Genomic DNA, 26,193 nt, shown 5'->3' with positions numbered 1-26,193 from the left:
GCAGAGAGCTTGACTCAGCTGTTTCATCCCCCTCGTCTTAAAAGAATGTATATTATTGAACCAGGAGCATCATGGGTACAAATAAGGTCTAGACCACATCACTGGATAAATGGGTAGATGTGTGGATGACAGGATGGATGGATGGATGGACAGATGGGTGGGTGGAAGGAAGGAAGAACAGGAGGAAGAAAGGAATAATAGCTGGACCTCTGGACTGATGGCTTAATGAATAGATCTCACATATTGATCTTTTTCTAGGTGTTAAATTTATGGGCTGAGTCTGTGTCTCAAAATTTTTGTCTCTCCCATATTCCATACCACCTAGCCTTGGGCTGAGCCTGTGTAAATACCTGCTAAAGTAGGATTCATGAATTAATTCACCAGACAACCAGATGAAATAAAAGCCATGCTGTTGATAGAGTCAGTTCCTAGGCAGGTTGATAAGGAGTCTAGGGGTCCCCAAGGAGAGAGGGGTCTGGAATTCTCAAGGAGGAAGAAAGGACAAACTTTTTTTTTCTCCACATTCCTTAGGGTTATATAACAATAATGTATCCTGCCTAAGGACAGTCTTTGGATTCAACCTTCTATTATCTTAAAATGTAAATTATGGGAGTAGGTCTGATGAGGTCTTTACAACCTCCAGACATTCTTTGGAGTATATAACTTCATTGTTAACACTAGCAAGCGGGTACTCTTTCTGCCCCCTTCTGATGCCTATGTCAGAAGCTTTCTCTATCTCCTTTATACTTTAATAAAACTTCATTACATAAAAGCTCTGAGCGATCAAGCCTCGTCTCTGGCCCCGGATTGAATTCTTCTCCTCCGGGGGCCAAGAATCCCGGTGTATTCGCATGATTCAACAACAACCTTTCACTGTCCTGGGCGAAATCATGAGGTGGAATTTTATAGCTTGGCCCTTTCCAGCTTTCAGGACCACCCCCACCTCCTCCCACTAACACTCCGGGCTTGTTCCAGGCCCCTCGGCCTGTCACTCAGGGCCTTTAGGGTTGAACTTACAACCATTACAGGGGGAAGGTTAGTGTACCGCTGTCCCAAGGGCTTTGCTTACTGATGCTGGAAATCTGGACACCCTTACTCCCCAGAGAAACATAAACATAACCTGAATCCAGTGTATCTGGGAAGGAAGGAATATGATCTCTGGCTAAAAGATTAGCTTATCAGAAAGAGAAAAATCACATGGCTTCATCCTGCCAGCGTTTGCACCCCTCAGCCTCCCCTAAGTCATCTTGTCACCTGTGACCCACTGGGGTTGAAGAGGTTTCACAGCAAAAAGGAATAAGACATGGTCAGTGTCTGACACAGGCCCAGGAAGCAGATCCTGCCTCCCTTGAACAAAAACTCGCCTGTGAGCCGCATAAACCGAGATGGAGAAGCTGTTGGAGAAGACAGTGAGTGTCTGTCACCTGAGGCTCATGACCTAAAGTCCAACCCCAGGTGGGAATGCTGGTGATGGAAGAGAGGACTGGGCATCTAGGTCTGAATCCTAGGAAAGTGGCAGTCCTGGGCATCTGCCATCCCCCAGCTCGGAGACTCGGGGCACACTCCCATCCTCGCTGGGCCTAATCTCTGCCTCTGTGAGATGGGACTGCATGCTCTGCCCACAGAACTCTCAGGGCTCATGAGGTTCTAGGAGAAGGATGGGATGTGATTCTGAGAGAAGAAATGCCGCCAGGTGAGGGCACACGCCTGAAGTGCCATTGTGGCATTCGCAACTTCAGCTCGTCCATGTTGCTCCCCTGGGCTAGGAGGTGATGCTGTCAACAGATATGGTCAGCAGGGACATGGCCACATCCTCTCTCTTTCCCAGGCCAGCTTTGGGGGCTCCAGGGACAGACAGGACCAGGCCCTGCATGTAGGGAACTGGCCTGCAGTATGCAAAGAGTTTGCCGAGCCTGGCTGGTAGTTGCAGCTCAAGAGAAGGTGTTTAATGCAAGATCTATACAGCCTGGAGGAGCTATCTGCTCCCCATAAGGACGGGATGAAGGAAGGAAGGGGGTATGGAGGGAAGGGGGCAGCATGGGATGTAGCAGCCCGGCTGGGCCAACCAACTTGCTGGTGATGACTAAGTGTGGTGATGAAAGTGTGGCTTTGACTCAGTTTCCCAAGAGGCTTGAGGCCAAAGTGTCCCCAGAGCAGCTCTCCCAGTGGTCCCACATCAGCGCTGGTACAAGAGTCCACTGGACACCACGACATAGCCCTGAAAGACAGACACAGCCATGGGCCAGGTGAGAAGCCGCTCGGGGGTGGTAGGGCCCCAGTTGCCCAGCAGCCTGGCTCTAGCTCAGGCTCTGCCGCTCTTGCTGCGTGTCCCGAGCGCAGCCACTGCCTCTCCAGCCTCGGTTTCCTGCTGACTCTCGTGGACGGTAAAGCATCCACTTTGCAAGGCTGCTACTGATAGATGGATGCAGCCAGATCACACAGGCAGAGCACTCAGTGTGGAGCTGAGCTTGATTCAGGCTTCATACGTGGTCAGGACCACCTCTGTTTTACGACCTGGAGTTCAGACCACTGAGTATCTTCTCCAAGTCCAAGCCTCTCTAGCAAAATCAGGCATATCCCCCCCCCCCCCCCGACCAAATGTCCCCTACTGTCTACACTGCACTGCAGAAACTTCCTGGGGGCCTACTGATCTTTTCCTTCCTTCCTTCCTTTGCCCTCCCTCCCTTCTTTTTTCTTCCTTCCTCTTCCTCTTTCTCTTTCTTTCTTCAATCTTCATTGAGCCTCTACTACGACCCAAGCCCTGTGCCAGGTGTTGGGAACCCAGCAGAAAAATAACCAGAACCAGTCCTTGTCTTTGTGTAACTTGTACATGGTCCAATAGGGTAGCCATTAACACCTGACTAATTACAGTTACCCCCTCTTATCCACGGTTTCATTTACCCAAGTATAACTATGGTCCAAAAATATCAAATGGAAAATTCTAGAAATAAATAATTCATAGGCTTTAAATTCCATGCCATTCTGAGTCACATAATGAAATCCCATGCCATCCTACTCATCCCATCCTGGATGTGAGTCATCCCTTGGCCCAGTGGATCTACGCTGTGTGTGATTCCCACCCATTAGTACTATCTATCCGCAGTTTCAGGCATCCACTGGGCATCTTGGAATGTGTCTCCCTCCAGATAGGTGAGACTACTGTACACTTACATTAAGTAAAATTAAGTAAGATTTAGAATTCACCTTCTCAGTTACACTGGTCATATGTTAAGGGTCCAAAAGTCACCTGTACCCAGTGGCGGACAGTGGCCACTGCCTTGGATGGTGCAGACCTCTATCCTTGTAGGAAGTTCTATTGGGCAGTGCTGGTCTAGGGACCTTTGACTTCAGTCCCAAGTGGCTGGATTTGGGAATGCCAAGGTGAGTCAGCCACTGACCTTGCCTGATAAAGGAAGTCTTGGGGGAAATTCCTACTAAAAGCCCTGCTCCCCTGTGTGCTGATGGTTATTTCTTGGGGAGCAAGTTATTACCTGCCAATTGCCTTGGGACCATAGTTCTCAAGCAAGGAGGCCATCCTCCCTGAAAGCCCTTAGCCAGTCCCTCTTAGGGAGTGTAAATGACACAGATGTTGGGCTTGAAGGACCTTGGTTACATTTTCTGCCCCATGCACGTCTTATTTAATGAATTAGGAAGAATGTTGCCCTTTTGTAGCTCAGGTGAAGCAGAAAGAAATGGTAGGATGTCACCCTGGGCCCACAATGTCTGATCCCAACATTGGATCATTTTAGAAGGGTCAGGATCCCCTCGTACCATCTGGCCTGTGGAGGTTTGTGTACAACCCTGGAAAGACTCCCTCTCTCATCCTTCCCCAGACTCCAGAGGGGTTGTGCCTATCCCAGGGCACAGAGTCACAGCACAGTTGGTCTGAATCCACTGAGTGTGACCTGGTGTGATATTTAATGAGGGTGAGTGAAACCTTTGCTCCAATGTCTCCTTACATTTAGAATTTTCCATCTCATTGCTGCTGATTCATGGTATGGTCTGGGCCGGGGGGCATTCCTAGGCCTGGCTGACCCTGGACCCCACTGTGTGCTCTAGTAGGAAGAGAGGGAGTGACCCCCAACCTCCCCAAGCCCAACCTCCCTCCAAAGATGAAGGAGGCCCCTCTGGTCACACTGAAAGGCTCTCACCTCCTGGATAAAAATCTCAGGGTTGACATACTGGAGATTGACCACGTGGGGGAGGGCAATCCCCATGCCCAAGAGAGCTGCAGGAGAGAAAAGAGGAATCAAGGTCAGCCGGTAACGAAGTGCCACCTGAAGACAGCCCTGCGCTGAGGTCTTCACATGCATCATGACACTGAGGTCCACAGATACTCAGGAGGTGGGAACTGCTATTACTATACCCACTTTATAGAAGGGAAAACTGAGGTTAGGGGAGGAAACAGAACTTAACTAAGATCACACGGCTGCTAAACAGCCAAGCTAAGATGTACACACAGGCAGCAGGACTCTCAAAGCCACCCTCTTAGCCTCTGAGCCTGGGATGTAGGAAGGGGCCGAGATAGAGCCTGGAGCAGCATGCGGGTGGAAGGGGCCAGAGGGGCACATGGGGCAAGGGCAGAGCTCACCATTGAGGTGGTCCAGCAAGGGCTTCTCAAACACTTCGCCCATGAGTGTCTGGACATGGTTGGTCTGCAGCCATGAAGCCAGGGAGATGGGGACCACGGGCCCGTCCCGGTAAGGGGCCAGGAGAGACACGTGAACACAGAGACAGATCAACCAACAGAGGTTTAGCAGGAGGGATGAGGGCAAGTCACCCTAGTCCGGACTTCAGGCAGAGCCCAGCTGCTCCCAGGATCGTGTCAGCGTCAGGCCCCCAGGAACTGCTGGCCTGAGAAACATGGGCACACACTCCCCTTCCCCGGGCTCAGGGCCTGCCCCACCCAGCGAGGGGGTCTCTGGAGACCCCAGCCCCATACTCACATCAATGAAGCCCAGATTGGAGGAGGCAACGGTGAGCTGGACATTCCTGAAAGGGAAGCCAGAGAGGAGGGGTGGGAATGGGGCCTCTCACCTGTTTAACACACCAGCTGCGTCCCAAGCTCCCCTGACTGACACTGTGACAGGCCATTGCAGGCCCATTGCTCAGAGGAGCATACTGAGGCTGCTGGGTCCAAGAGGCCTCACTTACCCCAGCACAGATGTGGTCCCCCGAAGCCTCACCTTGGACACAGAAAGCTGGAGGCTCAGGTTCACTGCCTGGGCACATGGGGAGAGCAGGGTCAAAGGGCACAGAACCATGTGGGAGCTCTCAGCTGGCCACCGGATATCCCAGTCTCCCACCCACACCCATCCATTCAGGTGTTTGTGGAACACAGGCCGCTGGGGAGGTGAACAACAACCAAAGAAATCAGATAAGATCCTTTCAGAGAGTGCTGGGTGTCACAAAGGCAGAGTGGCATGTGGAGGGATGGGGGATCTAGCAGCCTGCCTGGAGGAAGACTGCAGCATTCAAGCTGGGATCTGAACGGTGAGGAGAAGCTAGACTTGCCAAGAGTAAGGGGAAGTGTGTCCTAGGCACAGGGTACAGCATGTGCAAAGGTCCTGAGGCAGGAAAGTCTTGGCACATTGACGGAACAGCAAGGACACCAGTGTGGATAAAAAGCGAAGCGTGTGGGAGGAAGTGAGGCCTCCGTGAGAGTCGCCCATCTCCTGGCCAGCGCCATCCAGCCCACCTCACTCACCACATTGAGGGAGAAGAGGTACTGGAAAGCCGAGTTGGAGGTCGGGGCCAGGACTTCCACAAAGGGCTGCAGCTGCAGCGTGGCGTTGTTGGTGCGGAACGTGACTGTGGGCGTGGCACCCAGCCTCACCTTGAGCAGCAGGGGCATGGGCTCGGGGAATTGACGGGCCACCTGGGGAGCAGAGGGGCGAGAGGGAGGAGGGCACATGGGGGCAAAGACTGGGTGGGCTCTTCGCTCATCATTCCTTAGATCCTGATCAAGCTACCGCTGTGCTGTAAGTGCCCAGACCATAGAAGTGGGTCCACCCCTGACTCCCGCCCTCGGGGACACCCAGCTGATGGGTGGCCACATGAAGACAGTCACAACCTGTGATCTGTGCCAGGAGGGTAGCTCAAGGACATGGGAGCACAAGGAGGCTCCCGGACCAGACAAGGGGTCTAGTCCTCCCATGGGAGGTAGCCCCGAGCTTGGACTTGGATGGATCGGGGGAAGGAAGCAGAGGAGACAGTGTAGGCACTTCTTGCCTGCTTCATGGAGAGGAGGAAATGGTGTGATGCCTGGGCCGAAGGGGGGCCACCCCAAGACAGAGGATGTGCAGATGGAAAGGCAGATGCTGAACCCCACTAGGAACAGATATGAGCCAGCCGAGACGCTAGAGCCCAGAGAACCTCCCACCGCGATCCCAGGTCTCAGCCCCTGGAATGACCAGAAACATCACCCACCTCGGGGATGAACTGGCCCAGCACAGAGGTGTTCAGCGGGTTGTTACTCGAATTCTGAAATCAACTCCCAACACACGACAGGTTTTAGAACAGTCACTCCCCAAGCCAGACCGCCTCTTGTCTCTCCATCCCAACTCCTCTGTCTAATCCCCACCCTACCCCTCTGTCTAACCCTTACAATAGCCACCCTGTGGCCCCAAAGCTTCAACTGCCCCACCCACTCAGGATTTGGCCTCAGCAGGGTCTCCCCAAGCTGGGCAACAGGGCACTCCTGCCCCACGTGCCCAGGGCGGAAGGACCAGCTCTCACCAGCTGTGCTGTGACGTCCAGGTTGAGCGCACCAGCCTTCTGCAGCAGCATGATGACAGAGTCAAACAGGTCCTGGGAGAGGCCCACGGTTGCCATGGCACCCTTGGTGCCCATGTGCTGTGGCAGCACGAAGGGGGTAGTATCCACAGGCAGGACGATGGGTCTGCCCAGCAGGAAGAGAACAGCCTGTCGAGTTGAGGGTGAGGAAGAGAACAGAAGCGGAGCCTCAGTAGGCAGGCGGCTCCATGGCAGATCCTGGGCTGTGAGGTGCACCCACCCCCAAGATGCCATGCATGCTGTCAGCCTCACCCTTTGCCTACATGCCACGCTCCCTCCTGGAATGCCATCCCAGCTCCTCTCCCCTCAACTCTCCTGCTGCTTTAGGAATCTTGCAGAACACCAAGGACTCCAGAGGTAACAAGGCCCCAGCTCTGAGTGGAGCAGGAGGCACTTACGTTGATATCCAAGGAAATGTAGTCGTTGGTGATGGTAGGGGTGTCAATCATGGAGTAGCGGACCTGGGATTCTGGACCCACAGGGCTGAGGCCTGAAGGAAACCAGGGTGCAGAATAAAAGATGGCATACTCAGCATTATCCACCAATGCCTCATTTAGCTGGGCTTCCCAGGTGGCACTATTGGTAAAGAACCCACCTGCAAACGCAGGAGATGTAAGAGATATAGGTTTGATCCCTAGGTTGGGAAGATGCCCTGGAGAAGGGAATGGCTACCCACTTTAGTATTCTATTTTTTAATATTTATTTATGTTTAATTGAATGATGATTGCTTTACAATATTGGTTTGATTTCTATCATACATCAACATGAATTAACCATAGGTATACATATGCTCCCTCCCTCTTGAATCTCCCTCCCAAGTCCCACCCATTCCCACTCCTCTAGGTTAGAGCCCCAGTTTGGGTTCTCTGAGTCATACAGCAAATTCTCATTGGCTATCTGTTTACATATGTTAGTGTATATCCGTCAACAGATGAATGGATTAAGAAGTTGTGCATATATACAATGGAATACTGCTGCTGCTAAGTCACTTCAGTCGTGTCCAACTCTGTGCGACCCCATAGACGGCAGCCCACCAGGCTCCCCCATCCCTGGGATTCTCCAGGCAAGAACACTGGAGTGGGTTGCCATTTCCTTCTCCAATGCATGAAAGTGAAAAGTGAAAGTGAAGTAGCTCAGTTGTGTCCGACTCTTGGCGACCCCATGGACTGTAGCCCACCAGGCTTCTCCATCCATGGGATTTTCCAGGCAAGAGTACTGGAGTGGGGTGCCATTGCCTTCTCCGACAATGGAACACTACTCAGCCATAAAAAGGAATGCATTTGAGTCGGTTCTAATGAGGTGGATGAACCTAGAGCCTATTATTCAGAATGAAGTAAGTCAGAAAGAAAAGTGAATATCGTATATTAACACATGTGTGTGGGATCTGGAAGGATGTTACTGATGAACCTGTTTGCAGAGCAGCAGTGGAGGCACAGACATAGAGAACAGACTTATGGACAAGGTGGAGGCGAAGAGGGAGAGGATGAGATGAATGGAGAGAGCAGCTCTCCAGTATTCCCGCCTGAAGAATCCCATGGACAGAGGAACCTAGCAGGCTCCTCTGCCATGGGGTCCATGGGGTCACGAAGAGTCAGACATGACTGAAGTGACTGAGCACACACATGCCCGCACACCTCATTTAGCCAGACCCAGACCAAGAAAAGAGGCATGAAAAGGCCCATGAGTAAGCAAATTTAAGTTGCAAAATGCAAACCCAAGAGTCAGCTACTCACAACCTGCTGATTCTAAGACACCATTCTAACAGTTTGGGTTTCTACTTTCCCAATCGGCAGAAGACTAAAGACCCTAAATCAGAAAGGAGAAGGGTCATTCCAGGCACAAACATCCCCTGACCAAGGCAAGATGGAAGCAAAGACCAGGGCGAGAGCTGATCTTTGGTATGAACCCGGGTCCAAGGCATCTTGATGAAGACAGTCCCTCTGAAGGGAGAAGGGAGAGACTAAGGCTTATTGAGTTTATTGCATACCAGGCACCTAACCTGTGCTGTCTTGTATGATAGCAACACATTGGAAAAGTAGAAATTTTGATTCTTATTTTTGGATGGAATGATTAAGCCCAGAGAGATGGAGTGACTTCCCTAAGGTCACACAGCAAGTGAGCCAGAATTCATACTCATATCCTTTGATTCCAAGTCCATTTTCCTTGGCCTCTCAGTACCTCCTGTTAAGGTAATATTGGGGTTGGGGTCATGAGGAGAGTGGAGGATTTCAAGAAATGTTCCCCAGACTTCTAGCTGGGCTGTGAAGTGTGGACAGGACAATAGGTGGACGTGTGAGGAGGAGAAACTCCAGGTGAGCTGATTCACACAGGGTGCTGGTACCATGCTGAGACTTTAAACTCAGAGCTTCTGATTTTCCATCTACAAACTGGAGATAACGACGCAGCCGCGTAAAATTTGCCCAAGAAAACCAAAGAGCTACCCTGATATAAAAACATTCACTGAAGAAGTCACTACAGATAAACGTGGACCCTGCCCAACATCCTTCCTGGCTTAACGCCAGTACGTTGCCCTGCACACCTGTCCCAGGCTCTGTAAGGAGTTAGATACAACCCCCAACTCAAAGGCAGAACCAACCAATGGCCTAGGGCAGCTGCCATTGACAGACAGCTCTGGATTTCGAAAAGTCAGTGATGGCAACACAGGAGAAACTCCAGAGTCCCAGGCAAAGAAAGTCCTCAGGTACAAGAAGGTGCACTTCAAACAGAAGCAGCTTTAAAAACGGGTTTGTGAAAAAAGAAAGGATGCCCTGGATTTACTCGGGGCTCACTGCTCACAGATTTCCTCCCGAGTCACAAGAGGGTGCATTCTATGATCAGTCTGGGAATGGGTGAGTAATTACCAATGGTTCTTCAATACTGATAAATACCACTAAAAAGATGAAGCTGACCTACTTCTGTCGCTTTTAGTTACATATTGTAAATTGAAGACCTGTCAGGGGCTTGTTTCTGGAGAATGAAATGGCAACTCACATCAGTATTCTTGCCTGGAAAATTCCATGGACAGAGGAGCCTGGTGGGCTACAGTCCATGGGTCGTAAAGAGTCGGACACCATGGAAGTGACTTACGGCACGCGCATGTGTGCACGTGCACACACACACACACATATACACACACACACATACACAAAATATTCAAAGACCTGGTTCTACAATTTGGAGACTTCCAAATTCCACCAATAATTGTCCAGACATCCTATGATTGATCTCCCAGAGGTCACCTCTGATGCAAAGGAGGGGTCTTTGAAGGGTCATGGGGATCCCAGAGGATTTCAGAGGCCCCAGCCCCCTCCCCAGGCTCCCAGGTCTTACCAATTAAAGTGCCCAGGTGGACATTGAGGCCTTGCACCAGGTTGGAGATTCTCAGGCACAGCTGCAGAAAGACAGAGGCGGCTCTCAAGGTTGGAGAGGGTGAGGCTGGGAGGGTCTAGAGGCCCTGGCTGGAAGACTCTCCCAACCTGGACACCAAGGCCTGGGAGCCCTTCCTTCCACCACCAGCCAGTGGGCCTCTTCCAGCACCTCCTCTGGGCCCTGGGGACTCAGAGGGGACGCTGGGCCTGTGGGCACTGAGGAAAGAGCAGGGCTGTGGGGTCCAGCGGGAGTGGCCACAACCAGGCCCAGGAAACGGAGGCAGGCAGCCTGCTGCATACCGGCCCAGAGGCCCAGCTGATGGGACGATGCTCCCTGCAGAGGACGCAGGCTGCGGTCAGCAAGCCAGGTCAGGGAGGCTGGAGTCCTCCCAGCCCAGTGGGCCACCAGAAGTGGATTAAGCTGGGGCCACTGTGACAGAAGGTGGGGCAGAGAAGAGACTGCAAGGCCGGGGGTGGTCATAGCTGATCCAGGGAGGACTTGGTGAGGCGAGGCCAAGAGGCAGTTCAGTTCAGTTCAGTCGCTCAGTTGTGTCCGACTCTTTGCAACCCTATGGACTGCAACACGCCAGCCTTCCCTGTCCATCACCAACTCCTGGAGCTTGCTCAAACTCATGTCCATCAAGTCAGTGATGCCATCCAACCATTTCATCCTCTGTCATCCCCTTCTCCTCCTGCTTTCAATCTTTCCCAGCATCAGGGTCTTTTCCAATGAGTCAGTTCTTCACACCAGGTGGCCAAAGTATTGAAGCTTCAGCTTCAGCATCAGTCCTTCCAAAGAATATTCAGGACTGATTTCCTTCAGGATTGACTGGTTTGATCTCCTTGTAGTCCAAGGGACTCTCAAGAGTCTTCTCCAACACCACAGTTGAAAAGCATCAATTTTTCAGTGCTCAGCCTTTTATATGGCCCAGCCCTCACATCCACGCTTGACTACTGGAGCAGAGAGGAATATACTGGCTTCTGCCTTCCGGCCTCAGTGTTCTCATCTGTAGCGTGGGGGTCCTGAGGCCTGCCTCTTGAGGGTGTGAAATGGCACACAGTGGGTTGACTTGGTCTCCATTACTGCCACTACTGGAGGTAGGGTGGGTGGGAAGGGGCAGGGAGGGAGAGTAGGGCCCTGGCCCCTGGGACACCGTTGCTCACCAAGTCGGCCACCCGCAGACAATGACAGGAGCTAACATAGCAGCCTTCACAGCAATGCTCACTCTCCCCAAACTGCTGTAAACTGCACAGGTGGTAATGCACTCAGCCCCACAGCCTGCCCACCAGGGGCTGGATAGGGACAGTGGTTCTCTCTCCTTACAGATGTGGAAGGAGTGGCAGACGGGGGCCAGGCGACTTGTCCAAGGTCCCAGCTGGGAAGGAGGGGACCAGGATCACATCCACCCCTGGTGCCCAGGCCCTCATCCACTCCCATTGTGTTCTCTTTTCAGAAGCTACGTGGCCCTGAAAGCACTCCACTCCACATGGCACTGGGGTGGTCTGAGTGGAGGAGCCTCCCTCCCCTGCAGCCCCACAACCGCCAGGTCATTGCACTAGACCGTCAGCCCCGCCTCCTCCCCACCCTTCTGGGGAAAGTAGAGGAGCCACAGGAGGAGCACTAACAATCCCTGCCTGCGACCCCCCTCTTCACTCGCTGCTGCCCCCCGCATCCTGCAGGCTCTGGCAGGTCCTTTACCTTGCTCTTCAGCACAGCTGTGATGTGACTCTGCAGCGGGGCCAGCATCGCGGGGGCTGTGCTGAGGAGGAGACCAGAAAGGGCCCCTGAGCCCAGGTCAGCACCATAGGGGCCTGTCTCTCCCCAAAGCCAAGGGTGCCAGAGAAAAGTCTGTGCCCACGCCACACCCTGCCACATGCCAGGCATGGAACCAGCATGACTGACCCCACAGTGGAAGACACCGAGCCACCAAGAAGGGGCCATTGGTCCCAAGATTTGGAAGTGGCCAAGAATGAGGCCAAGTGGAGTGGGGAGATGGAGGGTGTTGTGAAGGCTGGACTTGACTACATCCAGCTGGCTTCAGGGCCACTGAGCCCAGTGAGGTGGGGCTGTGGCTGGCGGGACCCAGGTCTGCTCCCTGCATGGGCCCCATTTCTCTGTGGCAACCTACTACAATCCCTTCCTCACTGAGCCGGGGGGCTGAGTCAGTGTTTCAGAATGGGGATCCATGAGAAGTCACCGTTCCTTGGTTCCCTAACACGCTGACATGAGGCATGGCCCAGCCTTGCTGAATGGCCTCTTGGGGAGGCAGGAGAAAGGCACCAATGTTCTCAGCGGCATCAAACTCTGGGCTTCTGTTTTCCCATCAATAAACCATGAGCAGCCCCTGCCCACAAGGACTGTGAGGGACCGTGGGGGATCATGAGTTACACAGGCTAAGCAGGGGGCCCAAGTGGGAATAGATTTATACCCAAGCCTTGTCTGAGGAAAACGTCCAGTCTTTGGGTAAATGTTGCTCCCTTTTAAGATGCTAAAATATTCAACCACCTCGAAGTGAGCCCCCATGGCAGAGGAACTCGTAGCAGTGGGGTCAATCAGGCTGCCAAGTTTGAACCCATGTGCTAGCTGGGTGACCTCAGGCAAGTCACTTAACCACTCTGTGCCTCCACTTGCTCTCTTGCAAAATGAGGGAAATGCCTCCACCGACCTGATAGGACTGTGAGATGACTCACAGAAAGGGCCCAGAACGTGTCCAGCACACACTGGTGCTCGGGAGGTGGAGTGGCCGTCAGCCTTAGATGCCAAAACAGGAGCAGCCACCTGACTCACGGGGAGAGCTTGGCGGGTCCCAGCCCCTCCCTGGGCCTCAGACTCCTCAGACCCTCTGGGGGTCCCAAATGTGGCTGCCAGCCCAGAGTCCCTCTCCAAATAGGACGTTAATGGCCAGTGTGCATAGTCACATGGTGCGGAGCAGAGGTGGAGCCACGGGCTCTGGCCACACACTCGCTGTGTGACCTTGGGCATGTCCCTTCCCTTATCTGAACTTAAGTGTCTTCAGCCATTAAATAGGTATGATGCTGGTGGCAACGGGGCAGGGCAGGGGCAGGGCCGGCCCTCGGATCCATCATCGGGATTGGATGAAGTAGGAAGTTCAAGAAACAGCACCACAGCCTCCGTGTCTGGGTTCCAGCAGCCCAGCCTCCAGCACCCACCTGTTGCGGCCATCAAACACGATGGCTTTGTCGAAGATGGAAAAGCAGCTGGAGATGCTGACCACGGGGGTCCCGATGGAGCCCTGCTCCACGGAGGTGTCAGCCAGCAGTGCTATGGGGAGCAGCAGGTGCAGGGGCTCCGGGTCACTGTGGGGACACCAGTCCTGAGTCCAGGTGGCACTGCCTAGCAAGCCTACAGTGACAGATGCAAGACCCCCTCCCCCACTCAGGGGTCTGCACCTGCCAGCCCAGAGTCCCTCTCCAAATAGGACGTTAATGGCCAGTGTGCGTTGTCACATGGTTCGGAGCAGTGGTGGAACCACGGGCTCTGGCCACACACTCACTGTGTGACCTTGGGCATGTCCTTTCCCTTCTCTGAACTTCAGTGCCTTCAGCCATAAAATAGGTATGATGCTGACCCCTTAACACAGGTGGGGACCCTACTCAGCATGAGATGGTCCCCCCCGGGGCAGGCTGGGCACACCGCCAAACTCCACTCAGGGTCACAGACATAGCATCAGATGGCCATGAGCTCTGGCTCCCTGTACCCTCTTATGTGAGACCCTGGGCCAGTCATTCCCATACTGAGCCTTAGATTCTTCTTCTGTAAAAATGGACATCAGATTGGTGGCTCCTATCTCACAAGGCTGCTATGCTGAATTTTCTAGAAAACAATCATGTGAAAACATCCTACTTGAAGGCTGGCCCACTAGCACTCATAAACCGGTAGTATCAGGAGAGAGGAGTTAAAATAAGAACACTCAGCCCCCAGTTTGAAAATTAAATGCATATATAGTGACTGATGCACAGAAACAAGTCTAGTATTTTATTGAGCACCAGGTGCCTTGCACATGAAAGGGATAATATAATTTTAATCATAGCAGTGAATCCATCCACTCAAACCTCCATTGCTTGCTAAGTCGCTTCTGTCGTGTCTGACTCTTTGCGACCCTATGGACTGTAACCCACCAGGCTCCTCTGTCCATGGGATTCTCCAGGCAGGGATACTGGAGTGGGTTGCCATTTCCTTCTCCAGGGGATCTTCCCAACCCAGGGATCGAACCTGTGTCTCTTATATCTCCTGCACTGGCAGGCAGGTTCTTTACTGCTAGTGCCACCTGGGAAGCCCTCAAACCTCCATAGACATGCTTGTTTTCTTATGCTTTGGTTTTTTATAAAGGACGAAACAGGGTCAGAGAAGTGAAATGACTCTCTCCATTTGCATAACTGTTGAGCAGGGTCTGGATTCTCAGAAATTCTCTCACTGTCTCACTCCCCGCCCCCCATGGAGGATGGGAGAGAAGGCATTGGAGAGAGAGAGTGCTGAACAGAGTTAGAAGGTCTGCGTTGGGATCTTGGAATTTGCTAAATCCCCTTCCTCCGTTTTACCTTCAGAGAGTCCTTGAAAATCCTTCCACTCCCAACAAGGAGACTGACTCACCGGAAGATCTTGAAAGTAAAATTGGTGGCTGCCAACAAGCGTATTCCGAAATCGGCAACAAATGTCAGCTGGAGGTGGGACACATCGACATTCCGAATCTGAATCCTGCAGGGTAGGAGTCAAAGTGACAGGGCAGTCCCCGTTAAACCATGGCATCAGCTCTGGGTGTGCGCGGAGCCTATCCACACTGTTGGTATTTATAAAGGACCTCTGACAACTAAAACTATGGGATGAGGAAGAGGTAGTGAGTTCACCATCATAGGGGGCATGCAAGCAAGGTTAACCAACCTGCCAGTAGGGAAAAGATGCAAAGGGCACCCCAGCATTAGGCATGAATTAAGTGAGATGATGATTACTCAGGTCTTGGAGGGATTTTAGTTTCTGATGGAGATCTGGAAAACTGGGAAGGTAGGGAAAGAAAAAACTATGGGATCCACAGAAGGCAGAAATCCCCCTCTAGTCAGCAGCTTTGGCTTGTAGCACTTTAGCAATGGAAAACTCAACTCCTTTCAAAGCTGCTTGTTCCGATTGCTCAGCACTGTCCAGCTAACCTATGATTTCTTTTTTCCTGAATAAAAGTCTTCTTTTTTTCTCTCTCTCTCCAGCACAGTAGCTAGTTGTGGGAGGTGGGGCACTACAAAGTGGTAGAAGTGTTAAAGTGAATGTGTTAGTCACTCGGTTGTGTCCGACTCTTTGCGACCCATGGACTGTAGCCCACCAGCATCCTCTGTCCGTGGAATTCTCCAGGCAAATGTTAAAAGTCACATCAAAGCACTCTCTGTTAGCACTTGGGTGACATCTTTCCATGACTCTCCTTGGGACACAAGCTGACCTAGAGCCTGCTTCTTTTCACTTGATAACCATTCTGGATGTGTTCCCACATCTACAAACAAGGACTCCTGGCGCTGTTTTCCAACAATCGCGTGATTGAGCCTCTGTGTGGCCAGACTGCAAATCATTTAGGAATCCTCGACCTCGGGACACTGATGCTCCTGGGCCCGACATCATCAGCCCAGCCCTACCCCAGGGTCTCAAACTGGGGGCTTCCCCACCGGCTGCATTTTCACCCGCCCAGTGTTTGCAAGTTTTAAACATTTTTAAAAAGAGTTGCCGTCATTCAAAACTTGGTTGATTTTTATATACACAGGTATGGTTCTGGGCTCTCCTGTGACAATGCACAGAGCGATGGAGCCTGCCATGCTTAGCACTATTTAAAGATCGGAGCAGAAGGAAAGTCCACCGGGAGCAACTGAGAGAACCCTTCAGCAGCCCATGGCATGGCACGTTTAGCTTTCACTCCTTCCCAAATAAATCCTTTACTAAATATTTGAGTTTGTGTGTTGTTTCTAAATCTCTTCACTGGGGAGGATGGGGGGTGGAGAGGGAGGTTCAAGAGGGAGGGGATATATGTATACATACAGCTGATCCACTTTGTTGTTCAGCAGAAATTGACACAACACTGTGACGCCACTATACTCCAATTTTTAAAAATGAATTAAAAATAATAACAAATGTAAAAATAAAATCAGAAGAAAAAAAGCAAAACTAAATAAATCTCTTCATCAATTCTCTCAACACCCCAGATCAGGTTTAACTATCTCCAAGAAGTTGTTATTAAGCTCTTTTTAATGGCTCAACTTTGTATCAGCATACCACATTTATACACTTTGTACATAGACAGAGAGCGTAGCACCCATTTTCACAACGCAACATACACAGAAGGAAGAAAGTACCTGTTTGTTGTTGATGACGATGATGACGGTGATGAAGAAATAAACTGCTGCTAGCAACAGTCAAAAAATGTACATGGCTTTTTGTAAGAATATACGTATGTACATACATTATGAGTTCCTATACATGTATAGTATATATACATGATATACATGTGGATTTTCTTGGAAGTCCAGAGTCTTGGCTATAGTGAGTCTGTTTCCCACTGGGTGGGGACAGTTAGCCCAGTTCCTAAAAGCGTCTGAGTCTGAGGTGCTCCCACCTGCCTCTGCCTTTGAGTCTCTGCTTTATGGAGAGGGGTATATTAGACTCACATTTGTGTCTAGATTCAGTGTTAGACTTTTGGAAGAAGTATCCAAGGCCCTGTCAGCCCTGGGGACCTAGGAGCCAGAGTCTTAGGCTCTGTACATAGAAATCTACTAATTAAAAGGCATCAGACCCCCTTGGCTGGTCCCAGCTCCTGCAGCCTCTTGTGCCCACTCACCTGGCAGGTGGGAGTATCTAATTTGGTGAGGGAAACACTCATCTAGCTGGTGGGGGGGAAGCACTCACCTGGTGGGCTGGAAGACCCCTCCACTCTCGTCCAGGAAAAGCGGCACTGTGACCTGCAGGGCATTCTGGAGCGGGGCTTTCCCGGCTTCAGCCGCTGAGGGGCCAGAGCAGGGTGAGGTCAGGCCGTCCTCAGGAGCCGCCAAGAGAGACCGCACTGCCCACCATCTGCCCCACACCTTGGGCGAGGAGAACTCAGAGATTGGAAGGGGCGGGCTTGTCCACAGGCGCACAGGGGGCCACCTGGGGGGCACAACCCCACCAGGCCCTACCAGACATGTCTTTCCTCTTTGCCCTTCCAAATCCCACGTATCTACTCTCTCCTCAAAAACAGTAACACCCTTTGCCCTTTTGCAAGGCCTTGATCAGTTTCCACCTCCTTGGGAGCTTCTACAAGGCCCCAGGCAGAAGGAGCAGTTCCCAGCCCTGCGGGGAGAGGGTGGAAGCAGTCTCTCTTGCAGGCTGAGGGCTCAGGAGCCCCTCAAAATCTAGGTGCAAGTCCACCTCTGCTACTCACTACCTGTGCGGCTTCCCCGTGCCTCAGTTTCCCTGCAAATCAATCTACAATGCTTAGAACGGTAGCTGTCAGCTTTCTCAGGATCTGGCACTTCCCCGCCCCCTGCACTTTCTCCAGAGCTTGACTTGGGCAACTGTGATGTATGCTGGAGTCACCATGGATCTGTTGCCAGCCTAGGTCACCGCTCCCCATATCCTTTCTTTAGCCCTACCAGGTACCTACTGGGAGCCCATAACACTGAGTATCTAGGGAACCGGCTGCTGAGCTTTTATCTCAGGCACCAGTCAAGAGCTATATTGGCCCAAGACACACACGGAAGTGCACTAGACTCCTGAAGAGGACAGTTTCTTAACTCCATTGGCAGCCAGCAAGTTTTCCTTGGCACCTAGCAAGTTCCAGGGTTTGACATCACACTATGAATTGCTACTTCCAAGTCCCTGAAGGATTGCTGTTGTGGTTCAATCGCTTAGTCGTGTCCGACTCTTTGCGACCCCATGGTCTGCAGCACACCAGGCTACCCCGTCCTTCACTATCTCCCGGAGCTTGCTCAGATTCATGTCCATTGAGTTGGTGAGGTCATCCAACCATTTCATCTTCTGCTGCCGCCTTCTCTTTTTGCCTTCAATCTTTCCCAGCATCAGGGTCTTTTCTAGAGAGTGCATCCCCAGTGAAACACCCCTGTGACCCTTGCAACAACAGGGAGCCAATGCTCTGCCATCTCCATTAAGATCTCTGGATCTCTGCCCTCATGATGGGATGGTTCTTCTTGGACCTTCATCTCAGCCTTAGGGGTACTGGTATTCCCTTATATCTATTACTCTTGTGTTCTTTGTTCACTGACTCAAGGGACATGAGTGTGAGCAAGCTCTGGGAGATGGTGAAGGACAGGGAAGTCTGGCATGCTGCAGTCCATGGAGTTGCCAAGAGTCTGACACGACTGAGCGACTGAACAACAACAGCTTGTGTTCTTTAAATTCTTCTTAACTCTTACTAGCCAACTCCCTGTTACTCCAGTTCGCTCTCAATATAGATTAAACTTTCCTTGTTCAAATCACACACTCAAAAAAAAAAAAAAAAAAAACGATGCCTGTCACATGGGGTCCTTGGAAAGACCCACTCAGTTCACAATAAATATTAGCTCACGTGGCTATTTGTAATTATAATGGCTAGCACTCCTATCATGCTCCCTTTGTCCCAGGCATTGTTCTGAGTGCTTTCGCTTTCCTCAAAATTCTGTGATGTCAGTGCGATATTATACCCAGTTTACCAAGAGGTTGAGGACCCAGGCAAGAAGAAGCTGGATCTGGGTCAAGATACCCAGCCCTCAAGGCCCTGGACTTTCTCCCACACCTGGGCTGCTGGGCTGACAGAGGTGCTAATTCAACAGTCAAACCTGAGTAGAATTAAAAGGAGAGGTTGGGGTGCAGCAAGGATGCATCAGAGGAGGAGCCCAGTCTGAACTTCCCTCTGAATTGGCAGAGGACCTGGGGAGCCCCTGTGTCCCTCGAGGCCTCGGTTTCCACAGACCCTGGAGCATAAAGGTGCTCCCGAGGCCCCTCTCCAGCCTGACTGCGGCTGAACTGGACTCACACCCGGGCTTCTGGACTCCGTCCACAGTGCTGCCCTGATGTGGGCTTGAACCCTGGGGCTTGCAAGAGGGGATGGGGAGGATGTCGCAGTATTATGAAAAAGCCTCCAGCTTTGCCATGCAGGAGGTGTATAGCAGTGTGTTCTTGGCTATTTGTTTCCACCGAGAACGAACAGGCAGCTGCAGCTGGGAGGGCTGTCTGGGGACAAAGGAGGCTCACACAGCACGGGGAGGGGAGCGGGCCTGCGGTCATCCTCATGACACTCTGACACGGATCACTGACCACTTTCACTGTCTGCCCATCTGTCCGGATACAATGTTCTGGAAAGCTTCATGCGCCCCAGGGGATACCCTGCTGCTTCCCTGAGCTACCTGCCTCCACAACCATTTGTGTTCCAGAATCCTTGAAAGTCCCCTTCACTGTCTGACCTGAGTTCCTCATGTTGTTATCCGAGTGTGGTCTGGCCTTGGGGTAAAGAGCTTCTGATCTTTCACCTGTGACCTCTCACCAACCTTGGTGGGATCCCAAAAGCCTCCCCAGGGGCAGTTGCAGGGCAGTTTTTGTCTCACCCTGGCCTGGATGTCCTTATTTTGGCCCCCTCTCCAGGATCACATGGGACTTGGAAGGAGGGAACAGAGACATGGGGTAGACGCCTTGCCAAGAAGGGCCCAGAGAGCGGCTGCTGCTTCTCCCTGGGAGCCCAGCAGGGAGGGCCCAGCTCCTGGACGTTCCCGAGTGCAATGCTAGGTGTGCGTCTCCCCAGCACACGTGTGCACACAGCCCCCCACACACATCCCAGGATGCAGGCCCACAGAGCTACACACCCCGAGGCGTGTGCCGTGGCCTTGTGCATGTGCCAGTGGCTAGGCACCCTCCCGACCCTCAAGTATGCAGGTGGGCACATCATATCTCCATGGATTTTCAAACTCATACCAGACACATATAAGCAAAAGGAGCCATTCAAACTGACCCATCCTCACATCGCTTGGGCACGGCAGCCACGTGCACGCGGGCATGGCATGTACCTCCGCTCATGCAGCCACTGAATAAACATTTGTTGAGCAGCGCTTTCTGGGGCCCAGGGACACAATGGCAGAAGAGAAATCCAGGTCCCCATGGGGTTTGAGTTCATAGATACACAGGTACATTTAGGATTGTACACACACCTACAGGCATGGACGCCCAAGCTCACCCTCTCGCACACACACATGGCCAACAGCCTGACAGCACACCTCTTACCATAGCTCAGCACTTCCTTGTTGAGTCTGAACACGGTGCCCGGCCTGGAGGCACTGACCACGGGCAGCAGCATCAGTGCCAGCAGCAGGCCCAGCCCACACGCCCCAGGCATGGTGGCCCTGGCCCCTTCCCCCCAGGATCTGTGGGCTGGAGTGGGGACAAGCATCAGGGAACTGGTCCAGAATGGCCCCACCCGGGGTGGCTAACCCCATCCCAACCTGGAGGTCGCAAACCGTGAGCAGCGATCCCAGCCCTGCCCATGACCCCTCACCCCAGCACATTAGGTTTTGCATCTCTGCTCTGAGAAGAATCCCCATCCCAGCCTGCTTCTTCAGCAACCGTGGTGGCATCTGGTCTGGACATGGTCCCAAGCCCCAGAGAAGACATGGCCTTGCCTAGGACCACGCAGCAAATTGGGAGCAGGTGCAGGACCCAAGTTGTGCCAGAGGAGGATGGGGGGATGCCCAGATGGGGAGACTGAGGGCAGCGTCCCGTCCCCAGGAGGGAGCCTAGGCCCAGTGCCCCAAGGCCAGCGCTGTGTTGCCTAATGCCAGGGATCCAGCCTAGCCTTGTGTCCGAAGCCTCCAGGGAAGGATCCGGGGTGCTTCCCATCCTCCTCTTATCCTGTGCCAGGTGAAGAAATGTCCTAAGCGTAGGCCTCTCACACGGTCCCCAGCCCCTCCCCACTCAGCCCAGCTCAGCGGACTTAGGGAGGAGGAGTCAGGTGGGACCAGGGTGGGGGGCTGCTGCTCAGATAGACAACTAAGGCCCAATGAGGTGGCACTTGTCCAGGGTCCCATAGCAAGATAAGGGATGGACCCTTCTGCAAAAGGCTTTTGGAAGTAGCATCCCCATTGAACAGATGGAAAAATCGAGGCTCCTCCCTGGAAGAGCACCAGCCCCATCTCTGTTCCTACCTCAGGCGGTTCCCAGGGCAGATAGACTCTCAGCCCCAGCCAAGCCCTCTGCAGCCCCAAGCAGATGTGGAAACTGCTTTATGAGGCTCCCCAGTGCACAGGGTCCACCAGGGAACGACCCAGGGAGGGGCAGGTTTGCTTGTGGTTGCAAGTGTTTTCCCTGCAAACACGACCTTTGCCAAAGTATCTCACCCTACGTGTGCAGGGGGGTTGCCACGTAGCAAGCTTGCTGCCAGCCGCTGTTAGACCCTGGGGCTGGGCAGCTTTGGAACCTCAAAGACCAGCAGACTTATAGAAGGATGTCTGCCCCAGGAGGCAGGCCCAGGAGGAAGGAGGTGCCCAGAATCAAGGAGATAATCACTTATAGGTGGAATCTAAAATAAATAAACTTTTATTTCCAATATTCTGGGAGGTGGGTCATAGAGGATCCTGCTGTGATGTATGTCGGAGAGTGTTTTGCCTATGTTCTCCTCTAGGAGTTTTATAGTTTCTGGTCTTACGTTTAGATCTTTAATCCATTTTTAGTTTATTTTTGTGTATGGTGTTAGAAAGTGCTCTAGTTTCATTCTTTCACAAGTGGTTGACCAGTTTTCCCAGCACCACTTGTTAAAGAGATTGTCTTTAATCCATTGTATATTCTTGCCTCCTTTGTCAAAGATAAGGTGTCCATATGTGCATGGATTTATCTCTGGGCTTTCTATTTTGTTCCATTGATCTATATTTCTGTCTTTGTGCCAGTACCATACTGTCTTGATAACTGTGGCTTTGTAGTAGGGCCTGAAGTCAGGTAGGTTGATTCCTCCAGTTCCATTCTTATTTCTCAAGATAGCTTTGGCTATTCGAGGTTTTTTGTATTTCCATACAAATTGTGAAATTATTTGTTCTAGCTCTGTGAAGAATACCATTGGTAGCTTGATAGGGATTGCATTGAATCTATAAATTGCTTTGGGTAGTATACTCATTTTCACTATATTGATTCTTCCAATCCATGAACATGGTATATTTCTCCATCTATTAGTGTCCTCTTTGATTTCTTTCACCAGTGTTTTATAGTTTTCTATATATATGTCTTTAGTTTCTTTAGGTAAATATATTCCTAAGTATTTTATTCTTTCCATTGCAATGGTGAATGGAATTGTTTCCTTAATTTCTCTTTCTGTTTTCTCATTATTAGTGTATAGGAATGCAAGGGATTTCTGTGTGTTGATTTTATTTTATTTTTTTTTTTCATGTACACATCATTTGCAGCAAAGCAAAATTTATTTCCCAGCAACATGCAAGACTGAGGGAAGGGAAATTCAGAAGTTTCTTGCAAACAAGGGAGAATCACCAGGGGCAGTAGTACCCATTATTAGTAGTTTAAAGTATTTAAGGTGGAGTTTCTGTTTTCATTATGTAGAGCGTTGACTTTTTATTTTATTTTATTTTAAAAATATGGAACGCTTCACGAATTTGCCTGTCATCCTTGCGCAGGGGCCATGTTAATCTTCTCTGTATCATTCCAATTTTAGTGTATGTGCTGCCGAAGCAAGCACTGTGTGTTGATTTTATATCCTGCAACTTTACTATAATCATTGATTAGTTCTAGTAATTTTCTGGTAGAGTCTTTAGGGTTTTCTATGTAAAGGATCATGTCATATGCAAACAGTGAGAGTTAAAAGCAAAAATAAACAAATGGGACTTAATTAAACTTAAAAGCTTCTGCACAACAAAGGAAACTATAAGCAAGGTGAAAAGACAGCCTTCAGAATGGGAGAAAATAATAGCAAATGAAGCAACTGACAAACAACTAATCTCAAAAATATACAAGCAACTCCTACAGCACAATTCCAGAAAAATAAATGACCCAATCAAAAAATGGGCCAAAGAACTAAATAGACATTTCTCCAAAGAAGACATACAGATGGCTAACAAACACATGAAAAGATGCTCAACATCACTCATTATCAGAGAAATGCAAATCAAAACCACTATGAGGTACCATTTCACGCCAGTCAGAATGTCTGCGATCCAAAAGTCTACAAGCAATAAATGCTGGAGAGGGTGTGGAGAAAAGGAAACCCTTTTACACTGTTTGTGGGAATGCAAACTAGTACAGCCACTATGGAGAACAGTGTGGAGATTCCTTAAAAAACTGGAAATAGAACTGCCTTATGATCCAGCAATCCCACTGCTGGGCATACACACTGAGGAAACCAGAATTGAAAGAGACACGTGTACCCCAATGTTCATTGCAGCACTGTTTATAATAGCCAGGACATGGAAGCAACCTAGATGTCCATCAGCAGATGAATGGATAAGAAAGCTGTGGTACATATACACAATGGAGTATTACTCAGACATTAAAAAGAATACATTTGAATCAGTTCTAATGAGGTGGATGAAACTGGAGCCTATTATACAGAGTGAAGTAAGCCAGAAAGAAAAACACCAATACAGTATACTAACGCATATATATGGAATTTAGAAAGATGGTAACAATAACCCTGTATATGAGCCAGCAAAAGAGACACTGATGTATAGAACAGTCTTTTGGACTCTGTGGGAGAGGGAGAGGGTGGGATGATTTGGGAGAATGGCATTGAAATACATATAATATCATATATAGAACGACTCACCAGTCCAGGTTCGATGCACGGTACTGGATGCTTGGGGCTGGTGCACTGGGACAACCCAGAGGGATGGTATGGGGAGGGAGGAGAGAGGAGGGTTCAGGATGGGGAACACATGTATACCTGTGGCAGATTCATTTCGATGTTTGGCAAAACAATATTGTAAAGTTTAAAAATAAAATAAAATTTAAAAAAATAATAAAATAAAATAAATAAATTTATCTATGAAGCAGAAACAGACTCACAGAGGGAACAGACTTGTGGTTGCCAAGGCAGTAGGGAGGGAAGGAGGGACTGGGAGTTTGGGGTTGGTAGATGCAAACTAGTACATTTAGAATGGACAAGCAACAAGGTTCTAATGTACAGCACCGGGAACCACCTTCCCCATCCTGTGATAAACCATAATGGGAAAGAATATTTACAAAGAATGTATAATATGTCAGTCCCAATCTCCGATTCTCCCCTCCCCGTTATGTCCACACGTTCGTTCTCTACATCTGTGTCTCTATTCCTGCCTTGGAAACAGATTCATCTGTACCATTTTTCTAGATTCCACATATATGCATTAATATATGATATTTGTTTTTCTTTTTCTAACTTACTTCACTCTGTATGACAGATTGAGTGGGAAGCTGCTATAAAGTTCTGTGATGATCTGGGGGTGGGGGGGAGCTGAGGTGGTGGGGTGGGAGGCAGTTCCAAGAGGGAAGGGATATATGCATATATATAGCTGATTCACTTCATCATACAGTGGAAACTAACATCACATCATAAAGCAGTTATATTCCAATAAAAAAAAGAATGTTTATATTGAGGCTTTCCTGATGGCTCAGACAGTGAAGAATCTGCCTGCAGTGCAGGAGACCCAGGTTTGATCCCTGGGTCAAGACAATCCCCTGGAGGAGGAAATGAAAACCCACTCCAGTATTCTTGCCTGGGAAATCCCATGGGACAGAGGAGCCTGGCAGGCTACAGACCATGGGGTCACAAAGAGTCAGACACAATTGAGCAACTAACACACACACATATTTCAGGAGCACACACATATGTGTATAACTGAGTAAGTTTGCTGTACGGCAGAAATTGTCACAACATGGTAAGCCAACTACGTTTCAATAAAAAGATACAAACAGAAGCAAAGACGTAGGTCAGGAGGATGGCTGACCTCCCGCCTGTACCTCCACGTGGAAACACGGCTCTTCTAGTAGGAGCAGGAGGCGATCTGAGTCCCATCCCCATCATCAGCTGAGCCCCGTTCCTGGTCACATACTTCCCCCTCATCATACATGGAGCCAAAACTCAAAAGGCAGCAGAGAAGAGGGTGTGGAGGACCCAGTCCTGCTACTTAACACTCAGCTTCTCTCCAAAGGTGCATCCCACTCATGGAGGACTGAGCCCGTCAGCAGCGTCCACATTACAAACTACAGCATCCACCTTGGCTGTACGGGCCCCAAAGACCTGAGTGCTCCTGAAGGGGTTTGTCTATATGTGCGTGTCTCAGGGGTATATGTGTGCTTATATGTGTGCGTGTTTGTGTGTGTAGTCATGCATACACACTGCACTAGGTCATAATTACTGATGTCAGAGGCAAGTGTGTGTTTGTGTGTGGGTGTGCACATGAAGCGAGGGTGTTGCCATCTTGGTTTGTGGTGTCACTTGCCTGTTAATATGAACCTACATGAGTGCAGGTGTGGGGAGTTCTGTGTCCAATATGTTTAAGTAGACTTAGTATAGTGAGTGTGTCTGTGAGGCTGAACATGTATGTGTAGGTGGATCTGGTGGTCTGTGTCCTGACATTAGGGGTGTGCATATGTGTTTGTGTGTCCATGCATGTGTGCACAGGAGGTGATGGCAGAACTACAGGGAAGTCTCCTCCGTTCCTCTGCATGGCTCTCCTGGGGTATAGGCACAAAGGGCCCAGGGCCTTCCCCAACTCCGAGTTCTCCATGGTTCCCACTGACTCCACACCAGCCCTTATTTCAGGCCCAGAGGCCAGGCCTACCTGTACTGGGTCCTCCCCTAGGGTCCACAGAGCAGACAGGAAATGTAGAAACTATCAGGCCCTTCCCTCAGAGGCCAGAGTTCCCCTGGACCAGTCCTGCCTTTGAGCCCATGCTCCCCCGCCTCATTCTTGAGGCACAAAGGAATGAGAGGAGCTGGCTGCATGCTCCCTAACATCCTTCTCCTGGCCCCCACTTACCCACTAATGCATAAGACCAGCCCTCCTGGTCCTCACAGGAGCTGAGCCAGAGATCAGATTCAGC

The 26,193-nt window shown here is 50.7% G+C and overlaps 1 protein-coding gene and 1 non-coding gene across 2 annotated transcripts; both read right to left on the bottom strand.

The window, feature by feature from the left end:
• Window positions 1-1,921: 1,921 nt before the first annotated feature.
• On the bottom strand, window positions 1,922-21,458 carry BPIFB2 (BPI fold containing family B member 2). Its single transcript, XM_070801502.1, has 16 exons — window positions 21,318-21,458; window positions 20,401-20,547; window positions 17,059-17,152; window positions 14,776-14,880; window positions 13,335-13,481; window positions 11,863-11,923; window positions 10,126-10,186; window positions 7,194-7,285; window positions 6,739-6,924; window positions 6,430-6,483; window positions 5,708-5,878; window positions 5,155-5,222; window positions 4,947-4,992; window positions 4,592-4,655; window positions 4,152-4,228; window positions 1,922-2,218 (listed from the first exon to the last, which is right to left on the bottom strand). Exons 2-16 carry the CDS (start codon window positions 20,510-20,512, stop codon window positions 2,177-2,179), a joined length of 1,380 nt encoding a protein of 459 aa, XP_070657603.1. The 5' UTR covers window positions 20,513-20,547; window positions 21,318-21,458; the 3' UTR covers window positions 1,922-2,176.
• A 1,287-nt stretch (window positions 21,459-22,745) lies between these two features.
• Window positions 22,746-22,852, bottom strand: LOC139186691 (U6 spliceosomal RNA). The gene has a single exon (XR_011570363.1). It is a non-coding gene; the product is annotated as a U6 spliceosomal RNA (small nuclear RNA).
• Window positions 22,853-26,193: the final 3,341 nt, after the last annotated feature.

This window comes from Bos indicus, chromosome 13 (genome assembly GCF_029378745.1).
Source record: "Bos indicus isolate NIAB-ARS_2022 breed Sahiwal x Tharparkar chromosome 13, NIAB-ARS_B.indTharparkar_mat_pri_1.0, whole genome shotgun sequence".
Classification (NCBI taxonomy): Eukaryota; Metazoa; Chordata; class Mammalia; order Artiodactyla; family Bovidae; genus Bos; species Bos indicus.
The sequence above is the reverse complement of the archived record's forward strand: the minus strand, read 5'-3'. Positions and strand labels throughout refer to the sequence as shown.

Excerpts from the sequence above, each read along its gene's own strand:
- BPIFB2 (XM_070801502.1), bottom strand. The coding sequence starts at position 20,512 with ATGCCTGGGGCGTGTGGGCTGGGCCTGCTGCTGGCACTGATGCTGCTG. Across the intron at positions 13,482-14,775 it reads TTTACTTTCAAGATCTTCCG|TGACCCGGAGCCCCTGCACC; the intron begins GTGAGTCAGTCT and ends GTGTCCCCACAG. Across the intron at positions 6,484-6,738 it reads TGGACGTCACAGCACAGCTG|AATTCGAGTAACAACCCGCT; the intron begins GTGAGAGCTGGT and ends AGTTGATTTCAG.